General features: G+C 40.1%; 1 protein-coding gene across 7 annotated transcripts in view; it reads left to right on the top strand.

Moving 5' to 3' along the window:
* Nucleotides 1-26,398, top strand: part of plxna1b (plexin A1b) — a 223,494-nt gene that overhangs the window by 176,075 nt on the left and 21,021 nt on the right. For all 7 annotated transcript variants that reach the window (XM_028445792.1, XM_028445791.1, XM_028445789.1 and 4 more), the window contains 8 exons: nucleotides 6,879-7,030; nucleotides 11,064-11,187; nucleotides 11,273-11,409; nucleotides 16,730-16,897; nucleotides 18,757-18,850; nucleotides 19,591-19,827; nucleotides 23,126-23,269; nucleotides 24,319-24,553. In XM_028445792.1, coding sequence (XP_028301593.1) covers nucleotides 6,879-7,030; nucleotides 11,064-11,187; nucleotides 11,273-11,409; nucleotides 16,730-16,897; nucleotides 18,757-18,850; nucleotides 19,591-19,827; nucleotides 23,126-23,269; nucleotides 24,319-24,553 — 1,291 coding nt within the window. The remainder of the gene's footprint in view (nucleotides 1-6,878; nucleotides 7,031-11,063; nucleotides 11,188-11,272; nucleotides 11,410-16,729; nucleotides 16,898-18,756; nucleotides 18,851-19,590; nucleotides 19,828-23,125; nucleotides 23,270-24,318; nucleotides 24,554-26,398) is intronic.

Below are 26,398 nucleotides of genomic sequence, written 5' to 3'. Positions count from 1 at the left end.
TTTAAAACATAAATCTACATATTTTCCTGTGCAGCATGCATTCTACAGCATGCCTGTCAAAAGAAAAGTTTCTTTCAAAATCAAAGACGAGCCAACATGAGAGACAGTAAGTATTAGTGTTTTTTTTGTTTTTTTTAATTTTGACCAGCCATTCGCAACCCATCCAGTACAGGCCCGCGACCCACTTTTGTGTCTCGACGCACTAGTTGAGAATCGCTGTTCTAGAGAAATTGTCACGGAGTGTTGATGGGGGTGTGGACCCAAATGCAGAGAGAGAGAAGGAGGCAGAATGCAGGAGTAGCGTTCTTGGAACCAGTCCATGTTGACTCATAAACTCAACAGGGCACAAAGTAAACCAGGGAACAAACGAAGCAGGACACAAGGAGCGTCACCACTAAATACAATGGTCCAACAATCACACGGCGACCAGACACTCAGCTAAATAGTGAGGGAGGCGTGATTGGGAATGGGCCACACCTACGTGCAACACATGAGGCAGCTAATCAGTCACAACTCAAACGCCCTGACATCACTGGGGGGGTGGAGCCACGAGCAGGAATACCTGAAACACAGAGACAAGAGTCAACACAGGAGGCCAGACTCAAAAACAGAATAACCAAAAACTCAGAAAAACTAAAAGAGGACCACAAGGACTAAATAACAACACTAAACAGAACCTGACAGAAATACTAGAGAAGGTTGGACACGTCATGATGTAGACGCACAGCATCTTGAGAAACCTAACTAGTGCAGATTCACTCAAATGACAATAGCAGGCTGTAGACTGCCTGAATGAAACTCACTCAGAGCTTTGAGTTACTTCAACAACTATTGGAATACATTTTTTTTGCAGTGCATAAAGCAGCCATGTAATTACTTCATTGTAATTTCTTCTTAAGCAATATATAGCATCCACCAAACTAAAAGAATAACACTTTACATTTTAAATTAGTTAAAAATGTATATCTTAAAATGCAATTCAGTTACACAGAAGCAGTCAGTTCCTCCTCAATGAATACATAATGTGGATATTGGATAATTGGACCAGGGGCACACAGATAAATCCGTTATCACTTTGAAACAAACATACTTTAGGCTGTGTGTGTGCGTGTGCGTGCAAGGTAGGGGGTGTAGAGCATGTGCACTTGCATACATATTTAGGGGTAAATCTTGGCCTGAAGGGAAAATATTGGTGGCAGTCCAAAGAGACTGTAATGAAGAACTTCCAAATGTGAAAGGAAAAGAGGAAGAGTATAGTATAGTAAAGAGAGTCACCATCTTCTTTACCTTTAACATTTACACTGTGACATTTATGGCCGAATAGCATTGGCAGATGACAAGAAAATATATTTCTTTTTGTCTGCTACTTAATTCTTTTACCCAAAGTGCATCACACCAGCCACGCAAAATCACAGGTTTTTGCTTTTCACCACCAGCTTAGTCGAAACCCCTGTTTCCCCCAGTGATCTCTCCTGTTTTGTTACTATGACCAGCTGCAGTAACATAGACTCAAGGTCTTTGCATGTAGTGACTTCAAAATGTTTTGGTCGCTGTCAACAGCAACTTTAAACTCTTAAATGTGTGAAAGACCAGGAAACTAGCAGACTTGTAGTGAAACATTAATCACATTTGGTGAAGGTCTAAAGACCCAGGCCTGTTTGTCCACATCTGCATTTTTGACAGTAAACCCTGTGTGTATCTGACCTGTGACTCGATATCCACAAAATCTACCAACGGTTTTGGGGCTCATCTAAAATCTAATCTCAATACATCAATCAGGATGTTTGCATTATAATTCATACAAGATGAGTAATTGTGGCGTATTAGGAGAACTATCTATAGGGTACATGTCATTCCGGGTACGGGGCGCATACTGTAGATGAGCACTGGGTGATCAGTGGTGCCGTGGAGGCATGTAAGGTGGCGGTTCAAATCAGTCACCACCTTGGTTTGCAGCTCGCGTAATGTTTTAGCCTGCTTGGAGGGGAAGAAGAAGCACAGGGCGAGTTATTGGATAACCTGATAACAGCTGAACAGGAGCAGTCTCAGACAAGAACTGAAGACGACTTCACTGTTCAGGGTGTTTTGTCCATGTTGCATCGCAGGTGGATCAGACTTGGATTGTAAGGTTTCACCTTTCTGATTGCCTGTAGGGGCCGGCCCAACACGTGAGGGTGACGTAAGGGATTTATAGGTGTGATTATAGTTGCACGATACCCCACAATGCCAAATTGTAACTGTTCCTACTATACTAGAAATTCTACACGACAGTACTACCGCGGATTACAATACTACCGGTGCCAGTTTCCGCTACATAGCGGCCGCCTCTACTCTCCCCCCGGCCTCTGCTCAGTCTATGCTCACTGCATGCCGCTACTCACTTGTAAACAAACCTACATGGCAACTACTTGCATGTTGCTGGTGACGCACAGGGATTTGATATGATGGGCTGTTTCCGCACGCTGGGTCCGCCCATCTGTTAGCTGATTGGCTGTTCGTGTGGTTCTATACCGATATGAACGAACTGAAGACACCTCCACATCGATAGAAACTCGCTTCAAAAATAACAAACAAGCGAATGTTCTGTCTAGCCCAAAAGCGTGCACGGCTACAAACACGAGACAACGCACTCACCATGGCAGAAGCACTGGGCCCGAGCGGCGAGTCTGCTGCGGAGGTGTCGTTGTCGTCAGTGGCATCACTAATTTTATTCAAAAAACCAAACTCCAAAAGTCCCTTTTGGAACTATTTTGGCTTTAAACGAGGTAGAGACGGTAAAGCAATAGGCGCTGTCACCAGCTATAGGAGCCAAAGGAGGGAACACGTCCAACCTCATAAAACACGTGTGACGCCATCCAGATTTATATGTGTGAATACCAGGTTAGTATCAGTGTGGTGGGCGGTGATGCTCCTTGCTTTGGTTGCCAACCGCCATAAAACTACACAGAAGACGAAGTAGTATTAGTATGGACTATGCTCTGTTTATTTTCTCATTGGATTGGCTAATATTAGGCTATATTCTATGCTCCGTGTACAGGCTGAGGAAGGAAGACTTAAAGAATGTCAAGGTACAAAGCACCAAGAAATTGCATAAAAATATAGTTTTCACAGGAATCAGTTTCTGTTTATTGAATTTTGTCAATAAACAGGTTGTTGTTGCAATTACTATTGCAACAACACATCATCAGTAGGGTAAAACTAACCTGTCTCACGACGGTCTAATCCTAGCTCACGTCCCCTATTAGTCTATTTGACAAGCATTATTGTCAAATAGATTTTTTTTTAAAGACTTTTTTAAAATTCTAATAATTAAAAAAGGCCGCAGTTTCGCGATAATACCCGGAACCGTGATACTTTGGTATAGTATCGTGGTTACTCATTTTGGTATCGTGACAACTCTAGGTCTGATGTAGTGTCTGTACTGTGGTGTTATGTCGATAAGAAAACAATTAAAAAGACTTACAAATAAGAACAAATCAAGAACGATGTTGACAACTATACAATGTTGACACCTATACACTGTTAACGGTCATTCATTGAGGACTTGAATAACCTGAAGTTCAGATGTGATTTAGGTTATAGGTTATTGGTTAAACATCTCTTAATAATTCCTGGAAGATTCCTGCTAACCACCCAACATCCTTAGACAACCTTGTTTCAAGCATCAACATTTTCTCCACTCGGCACATTTAAAGTACTTTTTTTTTTTTTTAGCTGTTTTGTTTAGCTACTGCAAGGCCATTAGTTTGTGGATTAAGCACTAATTTTTTTTGGAGTAAAGTGTGTGTCCACAAGGGAAGGAAAGGCCATTGGAGATACAGATAATGCATAAACACACTAGATGCACATGCGTACTCAGAGCTTTTAAAGCAGCAAATACTAAACCATTTTGTCCTAGTGAGCTATTTCCCATTTGATGTTCTTCAGTAGTTTGCTGTTGTTTTGTTCCTCATGCAGGTCTTTTACTGAAACACTGTGTTTTAAATGCAAAATGATATGCATTTGTTGTAAAAGAATTGTTTTAGATCCTTTTTACGCTCTATAAATACATCTGCATTTGTGTACTCACGCGTCCACCCAGAAACAAACAATCTACAAAGCTATTATTTCATCATAAAGTATCCTTAATAACTCTCTCACATCCAATGACACAAACAAAACTCTTCCCAACTGTGTCCCGCTGTAGCACAGCAGTGTCCTGGCACCGGCATCGGATGCTGCCTGGCCCTTCATCATCCATCATCCCCTGCCTGTCTTTTCCTAGGGGACAGGAACAGCATTATAGCTAGCCCTTGGAAACCAATTAAAACAACACAAGCCATGGCAGTGTGAGTCTGTGTTTGACTAGTTGTCTGTGGAGAGAGAGAGAGAGTAGTGTAATTTTTGGTTATTGTGCAATTTTTGTGCTCTCATTTATGAAAATGGTGCACTTATTCATTAGAAAGTATTCGGTTTGGGGACATTTGAAGGGCCAATGACATCTCCCTCTTGTGCTGTTAAACGCCTGCCTTTGTTGCTGTTCTTTACAACTCTATTTTCCAGATTCCTATATTTAATATGTTGGCATTAACTTTCCTTTATTAAGCTTTCATTTTCTCTGGTTTTCTTTCAGAGTTGAGTTATCCATAAGGAGGATGTCCTACTTTATTTTATTTGAACTACTTCAGTTGATCAAAAACGTCTGTTGAAGGTCTTTATCGGCTGCAATCACTTGTTTGCATTTTTGCCTCAATAAAACATCCATTCCACTGTGAATTCATAAGATTTTGACTTTGGTTTATTTCCTTTTGTTTGTTTTTCAAAATTAATAATATTTTATATGCTTCCAACCTGGGAGGACGGTAGCAGTTAGGACTAGAAAGAAGGGCGTGGGTGCTGGTTTTGGGTTATGTGTGCGTGCGTGCGTGGTGTCAAGATTAGAAGATTAGAAGTAATTTGTGCTAAAGTGGTAGTGGCAATTTTTCATAATAAAATACAGGGATCACCCATGACAATAAAAACATTTCTTTTTAAACCCTTTTTTCAGCCTGGTCCACAGACCAGCACTGGTCTGTAACTCTGTGGTTGGGGATCGCTGCTGTCCAGGATAAAGCAGATAAAGAAATAATTTTTGTAAACTTTGTGTTCACATTCATTGGTTTATATTAATTTGGCCCTGCGATGGACTGGCTCCCTGTCCAGGGTGTACTCTTGCCTACCGCCCAATGGGAGCTGTGGATAGGCACCAGCAGACCACCGCGACCCTAAAAAAAGAAGCAAGCGAGTCAGAAAATGGAGGGATGTATGTATTCATTTGGCTCACCCTTCATTCCCTTTTTACTGTTTATTTGCAACTCTTTTGTTTCCGTGAGTCTTTCATATCGCAGATAAACTTCAGAAGCTTTACACCATGTTCTTATCATCTCTTTTCGTGTCCCCTGACTGCTGCTCTCCAACCCCCCTATCCTCTCATTCCCCTCCTATAACGAGAAGATGCTATCAGTGTGCTGCTGCTCAGCCAGTTACAATAGACCTGACACAAAGCCTCCAACACAACGGGACAAGTCTGTGACAAAAGGGAGAAAAAGAGAGTTTGAATGAATGCAGCGTCTTAGAATGACGAGAGGAAAATGGACCAAGTGTTTAGCCTTGTTGCTTTATTTAAAAAAAAAAAGAAGCTTTTGTTTGGGATGTTTTGCGGTGGCTGCAACATTTGTTTGTGTGTCTGTGCATTTGATTAGCCGGTCTTTATAAAGAGAGCAATTACCATAATCTTAAGATTGTGACTGATGCTCTATTCTGTGCCTGTCATGCTTTTACTCTATGGATGAAATTCAACACAAAGAGAACAAAAACTAAGAAAAATAAGGCAAATTCCAGCACTACATAACACAATGTGTTTATTAGGATGAAAAAAACATCAATTAATTATCTCATTGTGGCATTTTCTATTTATGGAATTCTTGAACAGATGGCTTTCTAACCTGCATACTAAGAATGATTGTCTTCATAGAGGAAAAAATATGTTACATTGTACAGATACCAAGAATAAAGGAGTATATAATGAAGACCCTGGTTCTTTAACTTACAGTTAAGTTTTTTTTATTTATTGACGACTTATGAAAGTACTTGTTGGCCTTTAAGTGAACAAAAGCATCCATGTAGTTCAAAAGATACATCAGCATTGCTACATTCTGCTTATTAATTAAGTAAATAATTACATGCAAAATGTCATTGCAACAGAAATGTAATTGCTCATCATTTATTTTATCTTTCCTCCGCGGCAGCCAATCTGCCCACATCTTTCTTCCGTGACCCACAAACTCCTCACCCCCTTTGCAGTCCCTCCACCATGCTGCCACAAATGACCCTGACGCCCCACCATGTTCTAATCCAATTATCTTGAGGCATAATTATGCTAGTAAAGACAGATTACCTCTGTCTGGATCTGCGGCAAAACGAATGTGGCCATGATTAGCGACTTGGCTAGCCTCGGGTATCTATTAGCACCTCCACACACCTCAAATGGAAAGAAAGAAGAGCAGAGGTCGCGTTACGTCGTAATTGTATGCAGGTGATTTATCACCGCAAAATGAAATGAGAGATATGAGGAAGGACTTGATGGGTGGGTCTGGGTTAAGTGTGTGACTTGGCAGGTTGTGAATGTTTGACTGAGTTGAGGTGAAGTTAATTGATCTAGGGCAATTTTTCTTCTCTCTTAATGAGCTAGCAAAAGTGTCTGATTCTCACAGAACAAGCCGTGGCTATAACGGCTTCAGTAAATTGTCTCTAATGCTAAAGGACAGCTTTTTATATAATGTACTGCTGTGTTTGAGAAATTAATCTTCCCTATACTTCACTGGTTTAATCGTGTCCTCATGTATTTTTTTCTCCTCTAGCTGTATCCAGAAACTGGCCCAAGGCAGGGAGGAACCATGCTGACCATCACCGGTGAGAACCTGGGTCTGCAGTTCAGGGACATCCAGAATGGAGTGCGCATCGGCAAGGTGACGTGTAATCCTCAGGAGGACCAATACGTCAGTGCAGAACAGTACGTCAACACTTTCTACTTGATCTCCATAGTCCTTCTACTGTTACTTGCATTCTGAGACTCTTTCCTTACCAGCTCGATTTTGTGCAATATTGCAATTTCAAAATTCCATCAATTCAATTTGCAAGTATACTTCCATGTAATTTTTTCGTTGATTTCCATGTCATCGGTTTTCCCTGAATAGAAGTCGTTACTGGCTATTTAACTTCCCAAAAATTGTGCCAAACATGCTTAAGACTAGGGATGTAACAATTCACTCAACTCCCGATACGATTCCATTCACAACACTGGGTTCACGATACGATTTTCTCACTATTTATTTTACAAAATGAGACTATAGACAAATGAATAAAAATACTGTACTATTTATTTTTTTATCTTTAATTGTCAAAATAATTTCTTGATAAACTATGCAAAACAAAGAAATTTAATTGAAAATAAATTCTGAATGAAATAAATAAAGAAATAATACAAATGAAGAAGAGGCTATTCATTTAAATTCTGGCTCTACAGTAAACTATGCAAAACTGTGTAATAGTTCCTTTTCTTTTTAAAAATGCAACTGAAAATGTATTTTGTGCCTTAACAATTGGACTTTAAAACAAATCCCATATCAAAGAAATAACATCACATTTCCATCTCTCTGACACTGGTTATATAAGTAGCATAAATAATAATGATAATTTTGTCACTTAGTAGGAGGCCCTAAGTAAATGTTAAACCCAAATGTGTTTTAATAAAATGAAATCATAAACATTTATAAAAACGTAACCAGATTATATTGTATTTTTAATTAATCGTACATATGCAGTCCAGGTAGTATTTGCTTGTAGCCCCCCGGTTTTTTCTCAAAAAAAGTTGAGATCATGAGATAGAAAGCTTCAGATAGTTCAACAGTGACCAAGAAAATTAGCAACATTACAAAATAAAATTTTTGAGTTCTCCAATCCACGTGTATTTTCACCCGGTCACCAACAAGAAATGTTGTCCTGTTTTTATGTGCAGGAGGGTTGGTTCATTATTATTTCACGTTGTTGGTTGCTTCTAAAAATAGTCTCAGATGAAAGCCTGTCATATGAACTGTCATTTTTTCTGAATTTCTGAGTCACAGCGGGTGAACGTGATTTACCGGTACCTCTCTTATGATTAAGGCAGAAATTATTTCTGTGAAAAATATTTTTTGCTGCAGTAAACAGCCTCGCTCACAGCTCTCTCTCTTTAGTTCTAGTTTTCAGCTTGTTGTTTAACTCTAGACAATAATCATTGCGCACTATAAAATATGTCAATCATAAATTCATTCTACCTATTTGCTTTTGATTAAGAATTGGAGAGAAAAAAACGAAACATGAGGGACTTTCTTCAGAATTTTATTTTGTCTTGAAATTATTCAAATGTTGATATGACAAATTTAAGTCACACTGGAGACATTAAGCACAGTTAGATGTGTTCTTTATATTTGATTTTCATTCTACACATATGCTACATTTGCTTCATTTTCCACTGTGGTTTTGTTAAATCTACTCTTTGATTTATTCAGCCTGCTTACTGGAATGAAAGAATGAAACCGAGGAGATTTGACTTTGATGGTTTGACAGTGAGGACAAGATACTGCTGCGCAACAGCAACCAGTGATGACAGGTGTCCCTGAAATGGTTCTGAAATAGGTTGCAGGATGTCAGACTGGATTTATCATCTGCAAAGCCACGATCACTCACGTACTCAACTTTAGAGTCGGATAAGCTAGCTCTGTGTTTTAGATGGTTACAACTATTTTGTTTCTTGCTTTATTAAAGGGGACATATCATGGTTTTAAATCCTTCCTTTTTACATATAAATCATACAGTTATGGTCTATATAAAGCGGAACTGCAATGCTTGGGTCTGAATTCCTCATTATTATAGCTCCACAGGCCCCTTTTCTGATGTGCTTCTGAGAGCAACTCGTTTTAATGCAGTCTCTTTAAATGCAAATGAGACACTCCATACCCCGCCCCCTCTTCAGGTGACACTCGGTTCAACTCCACCCTGCTCGGCCATTTTTGTAGTTTGATAGAAGAGATACGGCTATGTAGCGGCTCATAAACTTTTTATTCAGAGGTTATTTACAAAATGTCAACAACAGAAGACTTGTCCATCCAGCTTTACATGTTTGAGCCAGAGTCTGACCCAGCGGAGCGAGATGAAAATGAAGATGATGAACCTGCAGAACCCTAACAAGTGAGCTAACACAAGCACTGAGCTAACGCTAGCGCCAAGCTAACGTCACGAAATGCATTTTAATACAGTCTTTTCAAAGACAAAAATGGCAAAATGAAATGACTAATGAAAACTTTAGACTTAAATTAAATCACGTAGGCCATATCATCAAGGATTTAAAACGAGCACACAGCGCCAACATATGAAGTCTGAAGACGGTGCAACTGCTAATGCTAACAAAACAATGACAGGGATGTCTTATCATCACATTTTTTAGCGTTATTTACAGCTTACTGAAGTGCTCTGTTCGTCGTCTCCAAAGATAGAAGGAATTGAACCCTCAATCAGACAAAGTCTTTCAGCAAATCCTTCTTTATACTGGCAGAGGTTGCAGAAGCAGTCATCTTTGAAGTGCTTCGCGCACACAAAAATGACCTTACCCACAGATGTGGGTACATTTCTGTAAAAATAAAACTCAACCAGGCACTTTGAAAAGGTTCTGATGCTGGGAAACGGTGTAATGAAGCGTGTGGGTTACTACATCCAACAACTGAACATTTTGACTTATCCTCTCGTAACTTCGGCATCCTTGAGCTTGGACTACAAAATAAAAGCGAGAAATAAAAATGGCGGATTGCTCGAAGTGTTGGACCTGGCGTTGATGTACTAATTTGGCAGTTCCGCTGCAAATACTGTGATGTAATAGTTCATAAAACGTAATAGAGAATAGAAAAATCGAAACAGATTGAAAAATATGAGCAAAACAGAATATAAAGATATCAACGGAGCACCTGAAGAGACTAATTTGATTTTTTCTGTACTTCTAAGCACTCTAAATATACAAAAAAATGCATTTAAGGGCTAAAAAAGTGGATTTAGCATGATATGTCCCCTTTAAGAGTTTATTATCTTATAAAATGCCAAAGGTTTTTATGACCCTTTTGTTCTAATCATTCTAACAGCTCATGTCCAAGATTGAGTACGGTCAATTAATGAATATTAATACATTTGTTACCTGTTCAAATTCAAATAACCAAATGAAAAAAAACATGTGGTAAAAGCATAGTAGAGCCCCCCATTATCTAGACCAAAACAATGCATGTAAAGATACTGAGAGTTATCCAGCATTTGAATCGTGGGGCCTATCATAGCAGGGAACCTGGGACTAAATGAAAGGAAAAGCTGAAACACACAGCATTGGTATGTGAAATTCATTGTCACCATGCTGCTGCCGTTGCCATAGCCACCTGCAATGAACAGAGAAACAGGAGAGTTAATAACTTTATAAAGGGAAGTTGAGATGAGTACAATGTGAACACGTTTAATTAATCAGCCGTTGTCACGTGAACTTTCTTTCCCTTTTGCTCGCTGCTTTTCCTTCTCGTCCTTCACTCCACAGCAGTCACACCCCTTATTCCCGTCTCCATTTGTTCTCTCTGGCTAATTAACAGTCAAGTTTGTCTCCTCTGGGTGAAACATGGAAAGAGAGTGTGTCCGTGCCTGTTCTTTCCATGTGCTACATAGCCCCTCTTCCCCCAATTCAATCATTTCTCCAGTGGATTTTCATTTGGCCAGCCAGTGCCTTGGGCTGAGTGTGAGGCTTACATCTCTGCATGAAGACTAATGCAGACATAACAATGAACACTTACACAGAAAATGTATTCCTTTCCTAGTACCACAGATTGCCTTAACTGGTGCATGTGGTTTCTATTTTTATTGATGAGAAGACTTTAAAGGTTTGGGACACACCTCCTTCAGAGCTTTGTGTTTTTCTAATGTCTTTTCATTTTTAAAAGCCCTTGTTTCACCGACCACCGTCCATCTCTCTCCTTTGTCAGGATTGTGTGTCGGCTAAATGATGCAACAGGTTACAGAGTGCAGGAGGCTCAGGTGGAAGTGTGCGTCAGAGACTGCATTCACCCAGACTACAAAGCCATCTCAACCAAAGCCTTCACCTTTGTGGTAAGTGTTGCTCATCAAAGATTCAACAATTACACATTTTCCCTTTTTTCGAGATTTAATGACTCTCCTCCATGTCCTTTGTTAGACTCCATATTTCACCCGTGTCCACCCTTCCACTGGGCCATTGTCGGGAGGAACGAGGATCACCATCGAAGGCAGTCACCTCAACGCTGGCAGCGGCGTTTTACTAAAGATCGGACTGCACCCATGCCGCTTTGAGAGGTCAGTCAATGCAAGATACATATTTAAAGACTATGTAACAATATTATTGACATAGTGTAACAATTAACTGCCTTAGGAGATCTTGTTACCATGGTGATCATAATAGCAGAGGTGAAAGTTATCATTATGCCTGTCTAGAAAGGATTAATTCAAAAAAACTGAGGTGGACCTCTCCAGTCTAAAATCTATTTCTATTCTTTAATCAGTTATTTAGTAATTGTAGTAAATGAATAAAGGATTTTGCTGCCATTAAAGGGGGGGGGGGGGTAAAATTGACTATTTCCAGATTTATATCATGTTCCTATGTCATTCCCTGAGTCCTCCTAGGAAAGCCCCCGCCTCCTAGAGACACCTCGGACGTTTCGTCACCAGCCGAGTTACCGCCCACCCCTCCACAGCAGAGCCCCTCCCCCTCCTATGTTCTCTTCCTTCGTTGACTATGCTATAGAATGGTACTATGTGCCTGAAAAAAACACGATACCCCCCCCTTTAAATGAATTGGTTTTCTGCAATTACCTATTCCCAAGTAGTAGTGGGCAGGTAGTTACTGTGCAAAGCTGAGGCAACCTGGGTATAAGAGTCTGTAAACGTATCTATTGTCTATTGCGACCCATGACGTTTATCCAAGTTCGCCCCTCAATGAAGTTTTTGATTCCAAAATAGCGGTTTGTTAGCTTGTTTGCACAGCAAACCCTATTGCATTTTTACAAAAGTCTAAACTGCTTTTTTGTAGATATTTATGAAGGTTGATTACACAGGAGGAAATTATAGTACAACCTGCCAACACAGGCTGTGACTTTCTTGATTAAAGCTTCTCAAAATGCAGAATAAATTGTATGCAGCTCCTCTACTGCAACAAATTGTAATCAGATGATTTTGACTGAAAAGCCACCACAAACTAACACAATCAGTATTTATTACTCGTTTCTTATATATAATTTTGCTAAACATGCAAGCAATGCTCATGTGTCCAGCCTCCCTCCTCTCTAAGTGCTGTTACAAATTTCTCATTTTTTTTCTCTGGTCCAGCATTGAAGAATTGAAGTTTTGTGTTTTAGCATCGCCCTGTTTCCCAGGTGGCAGCTTGTGATTCACAGCAGGCTTCAAAATACAGCCAGTAAAAAAGGTGGCCTCCAACACTGTAATTCACCACAATTGTTAGAATGACAGTGTAGCCTCTCCCAGGAAAGCAGATTTCATTGTTCACGTGTACAGTGAATAGCTCGATGCTTGGCCCAGATTCGGTCAGAGATATGACTGATTTTATGAAGGAATATAGTATGTTCTCACTCACAAGTGGTCAGTTTTAGCTTATGTTAGAATGGGTAACTTTTTGAGTTTGTGTTGTTTTTTTAAGTTTTGAGAATCATCTCCACACGCTGGTTTTCATATTTCACTCAATCAACAAGAACCTCTGCATGGAGTTTGAGAAAAGTGGATTGCTATCCAATTTATTTGAATTTAAAGAGTAACTATTACGTGGAATACTTGGGGGGTCGACAATAATTCCTCTCTGAGGGGTTTAAGTGTCCTCCCTCAGGAAAAAATTAACAAAATATATTCCATTTCCTGCATTCTGGTGCATTTTTTCCCCCAACAACTTTGAATTGTTGATTGAGATTCTGACGACCTCTTAATTTGAGCAGCAGCCGCAGCAAACTTTTGACCCCTCCATACACCTGTGATTGAGCATACCTGTCGAGTTTTAGATTTGAAAATATGGGAATTCTCAGGCGCCCGCTACGGGCCGTCCCACCACCCCAATCAAACTGCAGTACCCCTATATTTTAAAGGTTTTGTGGACGATGTTTGAAAAAGAAACGCCCTCTCCACATTTTGAAAAAAACGCGCATGCGCAACACGCCTACGTGTGTGGGAGAGCGTGCACGAGCCCCGTTTTCCTCGTGCACAGCTCTGTTTACAAGTTGGTGTGGACATCGGTCATACAAGCTTACCTTACAAAAGAAGATTTGCACTTTTCCCATTATGTCAGACTCACCACCGGTAAGTGAAAATCCATTTTCAAAGGACCCGGTGCGCACCGGGCACGAGCACGAGCACGTACGACGGCCTTTCGTAAACATGATTGACAATTAGGAGGACCAATAGTCTTGATGATCCACCCGGAAGCTAAACATCGTCTACAATACCTTTAAATCAAGTGTACAGGAAATCTAAAACAGCCACTTGTCAACCTCTTAATAAATACAATTGTGTGATTAGAATCTGATAGTCCTACTTTTGTTGACATTAAAATGCTGTGAACATTCCTACTAGGGCTGGGTGATGTGGACCAAAACTCATATCTCAATATATTTTCTCAAAATGGTGATATCGATATAAATCTCAATGATATTATTTCAAATGAAGTCTGACCAAAAAGACAATTCTGGGTTAAATTTGCTGATGCAAAATGCCACACAGGGACAGCTGCACAATATGTGCCACTTTTGGCTTTTTTACCTGTAAGGGACAGCATGTGTGAGTGAGTTCTGTAATGTGACTTGTTATGGGGAAGGTCTGGTTTAGAATGCACTCCATCTAAATGAGCTTTGCCTGCTGTTCTGAGCAGTAAAAGCAGCGACTCCTAAAACTAGTATTTTGATACAAAATAAGCTATAATATGTCAATATCATGCTCACTCATGTGGTTCTCTGCAACAAATGTGTCTAATAAGTCATTAGTGAATACCAGACTTTACCTCCTTTAACACTTTTTGGAAGGAGTGATTTTGTGGCGCTTGTGATTGGCTGATTTTTTTTTTGCTGACTTATGTCATTCCTTCCCCCGTGGGAGACGCTAAAATGTTAGTTATTAATCTGACAGAAAATGTAACTGTGTCCCATCCTGCTGCTCTTTAGGAAGGTTAATTCTCTCCCATTTTCCAAGGTATTTACACCAGGTCTTTGTTTTTTTTTGCCGAAATGTCTTCTTACATCCATCCATCACTCTTCTTAGTTGTTTCTGGGTTAGTTCCTGCTGTTGGCACTAATCTGCCACCCAGGCCACTTCAGGTGGCAATCCTCGGTGATTTTTCCCGGCCAAACGGGATAATTGACAGGTATGGCGATTGAGTGAGGAAGAAAGGAGGAGGGGTGGGCGAACGCTATGCTATGCTATGCTATGCTATGCTATGCTATGCTATGCTATGCTATGCTAACTACCCAATACTCATTATACCCCCATTCTCAACTAATAGAACAGATGTATTGCAATACCCAGGTTTCAACCCATAGAGGGCAGTCACTCATTTTTACAACAAAATACACCAAATTGAAATTGGACTAAACTGTAAAGAGTTGGAGAAGAATCAACAACACTACTTCACAGAAAATACATTTGGTTTGGGGGTTTAGTTACTTTTTGTTAATTATTGCTCTGTTTAAAGAATCCACTGCATCTGTTTTCTTTGCAAGCCAAACCAAACCGAGGGCTGGTCTATATCCAATCATGTATTGTGTCAGACAAATGACAGAAAGCATTACGTCACAGGGAAAATGAAGATTTCTCATGGCTTCAGAAAAACGCATACTGTATACTGAGATAACTTTTCTTGTGATGGTGAGGGGTGGTGCTGAAAGGCTTTGCTTGTTTCCTTTTTTTTTAGAGCAATCCATGTAACATATTTGGTTTTATGAATATTGGACTCTCTTTATCTCTGCCAACAAGTGACAAGTTATGCTAATGAGCTTAGAACTCATCAGGTTCCCATTATGTCATATCTAAAGGAAAAGTAGAAGCCAATTTAGGGCTTTGTTGCACATCCTGAGAAAGGTGAACATAATAGCCTGGCCTTTCTTTCACTGAGCAGCAATAACCTTTATGGCCAAAGTAATGAGCTGTTTGAGTCCATGCCTTTAATGTGTCTTTGTATTCAGAGGGGCCCCCGCTTTAATCAAAACCTATTTACCCTGAGTCACTCATCCTCTTATCATTCTGTGCAACCCCCTTTGCTCCTTTTAATTTTTCATGCCTCTCTGTATCCCCTCATGCCTTCCTTTCTGTGGCCGCCACCTTGTCAAAAACACGTTGGTGGCACAACAGGGGCTCTCGACTGCGTTGTGAAAAAAGTTGCCATGGAAACGCAGCACTAGTGCAATGTGGAGTTTTTTTCTCTTTTTGTGTCAATTTTTCGCCTGTCTACATCCTCATTCCTGGTTTGTCTCTGAGATGCAGTAAAAATTCAGCACTGGAGTCAGTCAATGCAATAACCTGACGAGCCTCCTTTTTGTTCAAGCCAGCTTTTAAATCTCTGAATGCTGCCAAATCAAGTTTTTTGCCATTTCATCGTTCCCATCCACTCTCTTACTGTGAAGTTCAGTTTTGATAAGAGATGATAGAGAAATAATGTATGCATAGGTTTGTCTGCTGCCTCATGTTTACAATATCTAACTGTGCCACCTGTTCTAATGTCTGTTGTCCACACACACAATATGTACACATACCTGTGGTTCGCCATCAAAGGTAGCGCACAATGAGCTGCACAATACACATACGTAGATGCTGTTAATCTCTCACCCATGAACTGCATTTATATGCAAATTTAGAATTCATCACGGTACACCTGCTCATCAGACATGCACTGGTATCTACAGACACACGTGTGGTGGACCTTCCCTCTGCTGCGTGGCCAGCAGTGTCCCCATGCTGGGGAGGGAAGGGGAGGGGTTAGGATGAGGTGGTGCAATCTGTCATTGAAGTGCAGTTCAAAGTTTCTGGCACTTTTACAAAGTTTCTCCAGCAGATCACAGCTGGTTGCTCGTCTGCAAGTAACATAGTTGCATCACAGGGACAGACGAGCAGTCTGACGTACTTCTTCAGATCTGATAACCAGAGCAGGCACAGGAGGGACAGAGAGATAAACAGAAAGTATTTAAAGTACAGCCATTTGGGATGTTGCCTGGATCGAGGCCTTGTTCACAGGTGAACTGAACTTTTGAGCCTTTTTTGTTTTCTATTCAGAAATAATTTCATGCCCAGTCATATTTTTAGATGAAAACATTGGAAGGACAAAGACAACTTATTGTTGTTCTGGATAAATGCCTTACACCTCATCTTCACCTTGGTAAACAATAACTGTTGTCACCACTTAACCCATTTAACTATAACAACCACACTGATTTACACACTCTCAAACCAATGACAACAAAGCTGTATCGAAGACCATAATATTCCCTGGACTTTACTGTCGTGCACATTGATACTTCAGCACATAGACATTAGCAGCCTGGAGCTAATCTGTCTAACGGTGTCCTCTGCTTTCCTCTGCAAACATCTTATAAAGTGTCCTCTGCTTTCCTTTTGTCGCTTGTTGTTCCAGGCGAGGTGGAAAGGAGATAGTGTGTGTGACGCCAGCAGGCCAGGCTCCAGGCCCCACCCCAGTCATGGTGGACATCAACTCTGCTGAGCTGAGGAACCCAGAGGTTAAGTTTAACTACACAGATGATCCAACCATTCTGAAGATCGAGCCCGACTGGAGCATCGCCAGGTGAGGAAGTCGTTTCTCTTACTCCATCCAGACCCTACGACTGATTTGCTTAACTTTTTCACCTCCGAAAATATGATCGCTACAAAAAGGAGCATTGTTAGAAAAGTAGATAGTAATGTGATAAATAACACTAATGTGTAGCAACCTTCATTATTCATCAGTCATAACGGGATTGAGTTGTTATCTATTATTTATATGTAGTATTTGATCTCAAATTCTACTTGATGCACTGAAGATCCACAATTACAAACGAATGCAACAATACAGAATAATCCCCTGTGATACTTTGGGAGGGAATGAGTCCCACCAGCCATTTTTGTTAATGACATATTTATAAGGCCTTTATTCTGGGTCATGAGGACAAAATAGCAAAGTTTACATATATATATCTGTTTGTTTTTTTTTCTGTATATCTGTTTCGCAAGAAAACGGTGGAGTGAGAAACTGCAATAAAGAACTTCTAAGTTCGAACACTGAGATTCAAACAGGTTCAGAAGAGATGCATGACTTGACATTTTAAAATGAGAACCCGATGAAAGCTTCTAAAAGTGCATCTTCAGGCACTAATGGGCTCCTTAATACTCCTAGACTCCACAAATGCAAACACTCTCACACGTCTCGCTGTTATTAAACCTCAGGAACCGCTTGTACAATTTACTTAAGAGAAGTTTATAATGAAACTAAAGTACTAATTAAGAATTTCCCAACTCTATGGCTCTGCAAATGCAGTCATGTCAACATGTCTTTTACCCAGGGGTCACTTACAACAGAATGCCGAGGAAAATAGTTAAAGCTAACAAACCATCAGTAATATCAGCAAAAAAGAGCTAAATTCAAAAATATTTATATCTCAGATTATTAAGAAATAAAGAAGGTAAAATCCCATTTCAGGAAAATGTGTTCACCTTTTACGCCTTTTTTTGCTGCGACACATCACTTCATCTTATCAGGGAGTTTAGATGAAAATAGAGGCCAATGTTCTGCAAGTGAACATCATTTCTCATCATGCAAAAAGAGCAGATGAGAAGTCTCAAATGGAGTTAAATGAATGGACAGGTAAAGGCGAATGGATGATTAAAGCAATAGCTGCAGCCTTTCTAATGAGAAGAACCAGATTCCTGCATCAATCGTATAGCAGACACTGCATGTGTTTTTGGGACTTTAAGTTAAACTGGTAGCACATAACTCACTCCAGTTTGAGGTTTTCTGCTAAGTAATTTATCTGCTGTCGGAACATTTCACATCAGATAAAGTTCAGCCTGGCTGACCAGCAGAGGTTGTGCTTTCACAGCTGGTCAGAGCTGCATAGATCAGAATAAGCCCAACCAGTTCTAAGCAGTGATTGCTTGATATTGGCCTTCTAACAGACATTCTACTTCCCCTCGTTTTAAAGATGTTTTGCGTAGAGGACACAAACCTTCAGCTCTCAGGAGTTATTCTACATACTCGCTTATTTTTTCCTTCTGCCTGCATATCACCTTAAACAAGCTTTTAACATTCATCCAAGATCTTTTGTGTGGCTATTATCAGCTGAAAATGGGTTTTCATGAATAAGCAGGTGAAAGGCTACAGCAGGAGTGAACAATAATTGCGAGTCGCCAACTGGAGAGCCCTCTCGTCTCCCACAGAGAACAGATTTATTCCCATTTATGTCCACTGATAGGCCCGCTACATGCTGTATGCAGCAGGAATACTGTATGCTTCTTAAACAACCCCTGACGAGCAAAGGCAGCACGGGATTGAACACAGGACTCACAAAGGAACACAGGGCTGTTCTTGTTGTCATAGCGCTGGTATATAATTGTGCTTGCAATATTTGTAATGATTTAAATTCATTTTTTTCTCTTTTATCTTCCAAGTGGAGGAACTATGTTGACCATTACTGGAACCAACCTGGCCACCATCAAGAAGCCGAAAATGAGAGCCAAGTATGGAGCTGCCAAGTCTGAGAATGTAAGTCGCCCACACGGTATTGACAAACCAAAAAAAGATTAGATTTACCTTGCAGAGTGGACACGCAGGTGTCTCTGCTCCCTCAGCTGTCTTTTCCTCTCTAACCAGAAAAAGCACTTTTTAGAGAATCCACACCCCCCAGGACACAGGAACAGACACACACACCTGACCCGCCGGTCAACCAGCCAAGGGCCCATTTTCTGTTTGTGTTTGATGTTCAATTTCCTTTTAGCAGTTTAACCTTTGAAATGTCAACCAGCAATAAAACAGCTCTGGCAAATCCCCCTCTCTCCTCACCTAGCACCACAGGGCTTAGCTAACCTTTTCTCCCACTGGTAACTCAAAGTAAAAAATATCCCCTTATTTTCCTGTGTCCAACTTCCCCACTCTTGTTTTACCTCACTCTGCTAATGTTTCTCTTGACCTATAAATACACTTCCATGTGTTTTTCGGTATGTGACAAAAGGGACACAATTAATGCTGATAACATGTGAAACTATGCAAATGTCTCTTGTGCCATCCCGTGTTATTGTTAACAGCTGCTGGCTGACCTCTGCAGCCTCCCTGTGTGTCATTAGTGTCTCATTTGTTCGGTGGTGACTGATGTGTCGAACCTCACGAGGATTTCCACATCATATCATCACTGATTGTAACACTGATGTTATTAAGCTGTGCAATTTTGTACAAAGTCATTAAAGAGACATTTAATAACTCACTTATTTTTCCTTCCTCCCATTCAGAACTGTACCGTCCTCAATAACACTGTGATGGTGTGCCTTGCGCCCTCTGTGGCCGGATCTAACAAAGGTTTCTCAGAGGTGGGCAGCAGTCCTGATGAGATCGGTTTTGTCATGGATGACGTGCGTTCAGTGCTGGTGGTGAATGAGACTTTCAGCTACCACCCAGACCCAGTATTTGAACCCCTGAGCCCCACGGGCATGCTGGAGCTGAAGCCCAGCTCACCGCTCATACTCAAGGTAAATTGCCTTTGCGCTGGTAGCATTGATCTGTTTTGGCCTTGTCTCTCCCTGGCTTTTTGTTACATCCATCACATTCTATTCTCACCTTTTTCACTTGAACCTTAACTTGTGCTTCTTTTATCCTTTTTCTGACTGTTTTCAAAGCTCATCTCTACTTTTCTGCTCATAGTTTTGTCTCACTGCCTTCTTTGTTCTGCTTTTGCATCGGTTTCCTCCTTTTCATAGAGCTATTTGTACACTTCTCTGCTCTGTTCTTAAACTAAGTTTACAGGGAAGATTTTCGATGAAAGATGCTTCAGAAGGATAAATATCAGTGGGGGTTTTTCAGAAGCTTCCAAAAACTAACAGTCCTACAGAGATTTCTAGACCAGAGATGGTTTATACAAGTTTTTCTATGTGTTGCCAGCAAAATTTAATTTTTTTACAAAAATTGGAGCCAAAAAAGATGCAAAAAACCAACAACAAAAGAAGAAGCAATCAATTTAAAAGATCCAAATTTCCATCTACCGTTATTTCCGGACTATAAGTCACTACTTTTTTCTCATGCTTTGAATCCTGCAGCTTAAACAATGACGCGGCTAAATTGTGGTTTTTTTCCCGGTTTAATAAGCTTCATGCCACCACAAAATTTAGCTCCGTCACATTAGACCAGATGGAACAATGAAATTGTTGACCTTAAATTGTTCTTGCTTGCACTGAATCATTCTGATCACTCATTTTGTCATGATGCACACTGTCTCATCATAGCAACGACACGGAGAAATGTAGAGAGAGAGAAAGAGAGCGGCAGCAGCAGCGGCAGCAGCGTGGATGAAGTAAAAATCACAAAGTTGCTAAAATCACTGCGTTAGGTTTGTTTAGGATAGATCGGTGCTCTGGACTCTGAGGCCGATGGAGATGCTTCCGTAATGTGGACGGACAGACGGAGCGGAGATCAGAACAGCCTGGATGTTCTGATCTCTGCTGAAGTTGCCAAATCACCACGTTGAATTTGTTCAGAAGCGATTGCGTCCGTATTCTGACTCAGAGTCCGACTCGCTGTGATCGTTCACGGTAAGAAGAGCGGATGAAGCGGTGTATCAGTCTGGTTCCAGTAAAAAGTGACCATAAAAAGCTGTAAATGGACTGATATGTAGATGTGAGGCAGTGAGGAGGAGACTTCATGTAGTAAAGAAAACTTGGTTGAAACACGGACACTTCCGTGAAACCTGATATGAGTACAGCAGCCGGCCTACCTGCCCGTTCTAATTGGCCAAGTTGTCTGAAGGGCACCCTCATCAACCAATAGGGTTCAGCCTATGTTATGCTGCGGCATTTGTGTGGCTTTTTCTTAGAAAGTTGCTAAATTATTGTAATGAGTCCAATAAAACAGTGCACTTTATAGTCCGGAAATTCTGGTATTCACAACAATCAGGATTTAATAAAGTCTAATCCAGACATGTGGATGAATCTGGACTTCTTCTTTTGTTTTTGTTTTTTCTTCAACTTGAGAGTTTTATTGTGTACCTGCTGAAGGCCTTTGGAGACATTTTAAAAGCCCCCTTTTCAAAACAGGCTTGAAGGAAAGTAATGTTGTTAAAATGAGCCCATGCAATGCTTGGCTACCTGCGCTCTTCTTATCGGGTGACTTTTGAGAAGCGACGTCGATGCAATGTTTATTTTAAGACATGGAGGCAGTGTGCATTTTAAATCTGCCACACATTAACCCCACCAGCCTGCCTTAAGTCAGTAGTCATATCACCTCTCCTCTTGAACTTCAAAGCCTTTTCTGAGACGGCAGTGAAAATTATTGAGCAATTTCATGGAAGGCTAAAGCCTTTTTTCTTTTTTTTCCTATCTGGGTGGTATGATTAGAAATGAGGACTCTTGTGCTGTAACATTAATATCATTTTATAATGAAACACTGCGATAACCAGAATGTGATTTTCTTTAAGGTTTGAAGAAAAAAAGCAACACTAATATGTCACCCTCTCGCATCCTCTCAATAGAATTTGGTTGCAAGTTTACAGTCATTAAACTTTTTTGTTCTGCAGAATATAACAAAGAAAAGCAAAGAAGAGGAGGACTCTCTGATTTACACAGCTAACTGTCATCGTGCAACCTTATTACAGACCATATTTTAGGTGTTAGCTTCTAGCTACATTAGTAAGTGCAGAAAGTTGTGCTGGCAAGGTGAACGTCCCCTGTTTCCTGCTCATGGACATTTTTTACGCTCCTTTGTTTATGTTGTTTTCTTTAATGTAAATTAGATCCTAAGTTGTTTTATACAGAATATTACTGGTACAGTATTTTGTTTCATACAGTGTAAGTGTTAAGGACCCTCTATGGTTGTACTCTTCTCCTGCAGTGTTTCTCAAATGGGGGTACGCGATGACACTACAGGTGGGACATGGGGGGGAATAACAAATGAAAGCATTAAAAATGTGGGGTTTTATAATGTTTATTTTTAATTTAAAATGATCATTATATTAAATATGACCAGCAACTCACAAAATGACAACAAAAACACACACAAAAAAGAGGAAAATATGCTGAACAATAAAAAGAACAGACAAACAGTGAGAAAATACACATATTGACACCGTTTTGAGAAAATACACAAAATGACAACAAAATCACACAAAATAAGAAACAGATATACTGAATAGTAAAAAGAACAGACACGAAACAACAAAATACACAAAATGAGACAAAAACACACAAAATGATCAATTATCTTGTTTAGAACACATCAGGAGGGAGATGACCATAAATGATAAAAACTATAGAAATGAATTTATTCAGGAGACACTGAATACAGTTTCATTCCACTTATTTACAAGATGAGATTGTTTTAAATTTGTGTCATCACTCAGTCATTCCATCATTATGCTCTATAGTTGTTTTTTCATAGTATTCCTAGTAAAATGTTGTAGTTGGACAAATGGGGTACTTGGATTCAGAAATAAGAGAAAGGGGGTACTTGAGCTAAAAAAGTTTGAGAACCACTGATCTACAGCTTCTTAGACTGGCTGTAAGCCATGGATGATTGCTAGCAGCATGGATACCATTGATTTTCTTCCTGTTTTGCACGGATTTGTAGATTTTGGCAACAAGCAAGTGCTTCAAGTTTCAAAATAAAAGCCTTTAGAGAAATGAAACTGTATGAAACACATTAAGTCAAATCCAACATTCCTTCATCTGGATGTACATGGTTTTAATAGACAGTACAGCTAATGTAAACCATACTGATTACTCTGTGTCACACGTGGGCAAATGTGTGTCAAACTGAGGGTGTGTGTTTGTGTGTCTGCAGGGCCGTAACCTAATTCCTGCAGCCCCAGGGAATTCCAGGCTGAACTACACAGTGCTGATTGGTGAGACGCCCTGCATTCTCACTCTGTCTGAGAGCCAGCTACTGTGTGAGTGGCCCAACCTGACTGGAGAGCACAAAGTTACAGTAAGTAGCCTTTGATCATACTGCATGTGGTCTGTCATCCACATCCCTGAGCAGAGAAAGAAACCCAATATGTGCTGTTTAGTACAGCCTCATTTTCCTCAAGTCAGATTCTTGTGTGTAAAATACTTATTTTATTATTCCTTTTCATGACAACCCCCCCTCATTTCATTCGTGGAGCATCCGCCTTTGCATTTCTACTGAACCTCGTTGTCATTCATTCCTCTGACATTAATGTCAATCTATTTCCTGCTTTTTCATTCATAAGTCTTTATTCTCTCTCTTCCTCATCCATCAGATCTACATCTCTCCAATTACTTTAGATTTATTTTTGCCCCATTCATATAGCAGCAAGCATATTAACACACGTGCACATCCCATCTCTTATTCCGCCTGCATGCTTGCGACTGTATTTATGTCTTAGAGGCTTTTGATCACTTTTGTTTGGCTGGCGTTCTGCTTGAGTTTTGACGTTGAATAGGGAGTAAAAAAAATCGGCTGGTGAGTGAAAGAGGTCTGTGTCTATTTTTATCCTCCTCCAGTCAGAGTTTCATAGACATAAGCCAGTTGAGGTTGGAATGAAAAATATAGGAAATGTGAAGAATTATTTTTATTCATGTGCTTCACATGCAAAATCTGTTTTGAGGTGATAGGTTTGAAAGTCGTGTGTGTGTGTGTGTGTGTGTGTGTGTGTGTGTGTGTGTGTGTGTGTGTGTGTGTGTGTGTGTGTGTGTGTGTGTGTGTGCGTGCTTCTCTTTATTTGTGCCTGATTGCTCTTTTTACTGCTTCCAAAATTTGCCTCAGAGAACAGATGTTTCCTCCTCAACCAGATTTGATTGAGTTGTGAGGTTTTTCTTTTTTAGCTGAAATAAGCATAACTGGCTTTACCAACATACTGTATATAGTGAGGCTTAGGAGTCCAAGGATGCAAAGAAATTCTAAAACTGCAAGAAATATAGGTGTAATCTTTTGCAACTATTGCGAGTGCAGCTGCAATAAAGCTAATTTATAATTCAAAGACTGTAACTTTGTCATGACTGTGTGTTTATCAGGTGCGTGTAGGAGGCTTTGAATACTCACCGGGGACGCTGCAGATCTACTCAGACAGTCTGCTCACACTGCCTGCTATCATTGGCATCGGAGGAGGCGGTGGTCTGCTCCTGCTGGTCATTATTGTGGTGCTGATCGCCTATAAAAGAAAGTCGAGAGATGCTGACCGCACGCTCAAACGCCTGCAACTACAGATGGATAACCTGGAGTCCAGGGTGGCCCTTGAATGCAAAGAGGGTGAGCCAGTTTGGAAGGGATGCTTGGAACCTCTCATTCACCTCCTCACTCAAATAATCATTTATCTCTCCAAATATGCAAAAATGATCTTTTTGTCGCAGCATTCTGCCACAAAAGGCCTAAACACTCCATGCAAATGACAGATTATTTAATTTTTCTCTGTCTTCTTTGTCTTGATTTTGCTTCCCGTTTTTTTTTTTTTTTTAATTACCAACTGTCCCCGTGCTGCATGGTGACAGTGCTCTGCGTGTATGTGACCGTGTCTTTTGGTGTGTTTCCAGAGAAATACTTTGATCTGGGCCAGCCAGCAGATGTTAGAGCTCCACCCCATGAGAGAGCTGCATAGCTGGTCCCCTACCATCCACAAAGAGAAACGGAGGGTGGGATGGAGGTTATACAGAACCAGGGCACAGAGGTGGAGAAGTGAGCGATTTTAAAGGAGGGGTTTGGCAACTACTAAGACTGAAGGCGAGAGGGGGGGAGGGGGTTGGCGATGTAAACCTACACAGCTGTACATTAGCATATATTCATTTAGCAGAAGTCGGCGTAGGTCCAGTGAGAGTCGATTGATGCTGTGACTGGTTTGTCTGGCACTGTGCAGACTGGAGCAGATGGAGGAAAGGAAAACGATAATATCAATATCTAGCATCATCTTATCAGACATAACAGAAATGACTCGTTCACTGGTTTTAAAAACCTTGAATGTGTCAATAAGTCATATTATTAGAAATATTTTCTCGATTAAATTAATTCTGCCCAAAAGCTGCTTTACAAATATTAATTATAAAGATTTTCCTTGGATAGTGTTTTAGACCATCCAAGAAGAACCTGTTATAGCTATATCCTAGATATTATACTTTTACATCCTGTTTTTAGGTTGTTGATGTTGTTGTTGTCTTAGCTGTTTCTTTCAATCATAATGATCTTGTCATTTAACATCAGCCTCATTATTCTGTCATTTGTTGCCCAGCCTAATCAAATATAATCTAAATATTTCAATAGAAGGACATAATCAAAACCTGACACCCACTGTATTTGAGCTACTAAAGATGATTCACTTAAAGTTTCTCAAAGATAATGAAATACATTTATTTGAGCTAATAATTATCTATCTTGATATTCTGGATTATTGCAGGTCTATACACAACTCTTATTCACTTGTTTTGAAATTCATTTAAATCAGACTATACATTCAGTCTATGCTACCCCTGATATTGATGCACTGCTGTCAGTTTACCACTTTACACTGTTTCACAGATGCTCTGACCCACTGGGACATTTTGGGAAATAAAGGAACTACATTTTAAATTGGAACAAAATCCACATGCGATTACAACAAATATTGCTAAAAGGCAGCCAATAAAATAAATATTCAGTTAGCATACAGCTGTTTAATGTATTCATATTTTAGTTAGTTAGCTACCGTACTCATCTGCTCACTTCCAAACAGTCCAAGCTGTTATCTGCTTCCATCAGTCAAACACACCCTAACCTCACCATGGAGGTCAGCCTGTGATTGGCCAGAGTGTTGAGCGTTTCACATGTCCTGACCCTGTCTGTTTCCTGTTGTCACTACTTTCTGGAAGACGAGCTGAGAAGGACTAATGGAATGAACAGCATTTATAAGCCAAACCACTTGTTGGGTAAAAGTCAGTTGAGGACAAAATGAAAAAACTTGGACAGATTGTTTTTGTAACATGTTGAAATAGTACGTCTTATGGGAAGATGATGCCATAAAAGTAATAAAATATTATAAAATATAATTTTGGAAAGATAAACCACTCGAATCAATGTGATAATAATGAATATAGTGTTAGTGTCCCCTTGACCATTCTAAAACCCCGC

Source organism: Gouania willdenowi, chromosome 5 (assembly GCF_900634775.1).
Source record: "Gouania willdenowi chromosome 5, fGouWil2.1, whole genome shotgun sequence".
Lineage (NCBI taxonomy): Eukaryota > Metazoa > Chordata > Actinopteri > Blenniiformes > Gobiesocidae > Gouania > Gouania willdenowi.
Note: the sequence above shows the minus strand (reverse complement) of the source record. Positions and strands in the feature narration are given on the sequence as shown.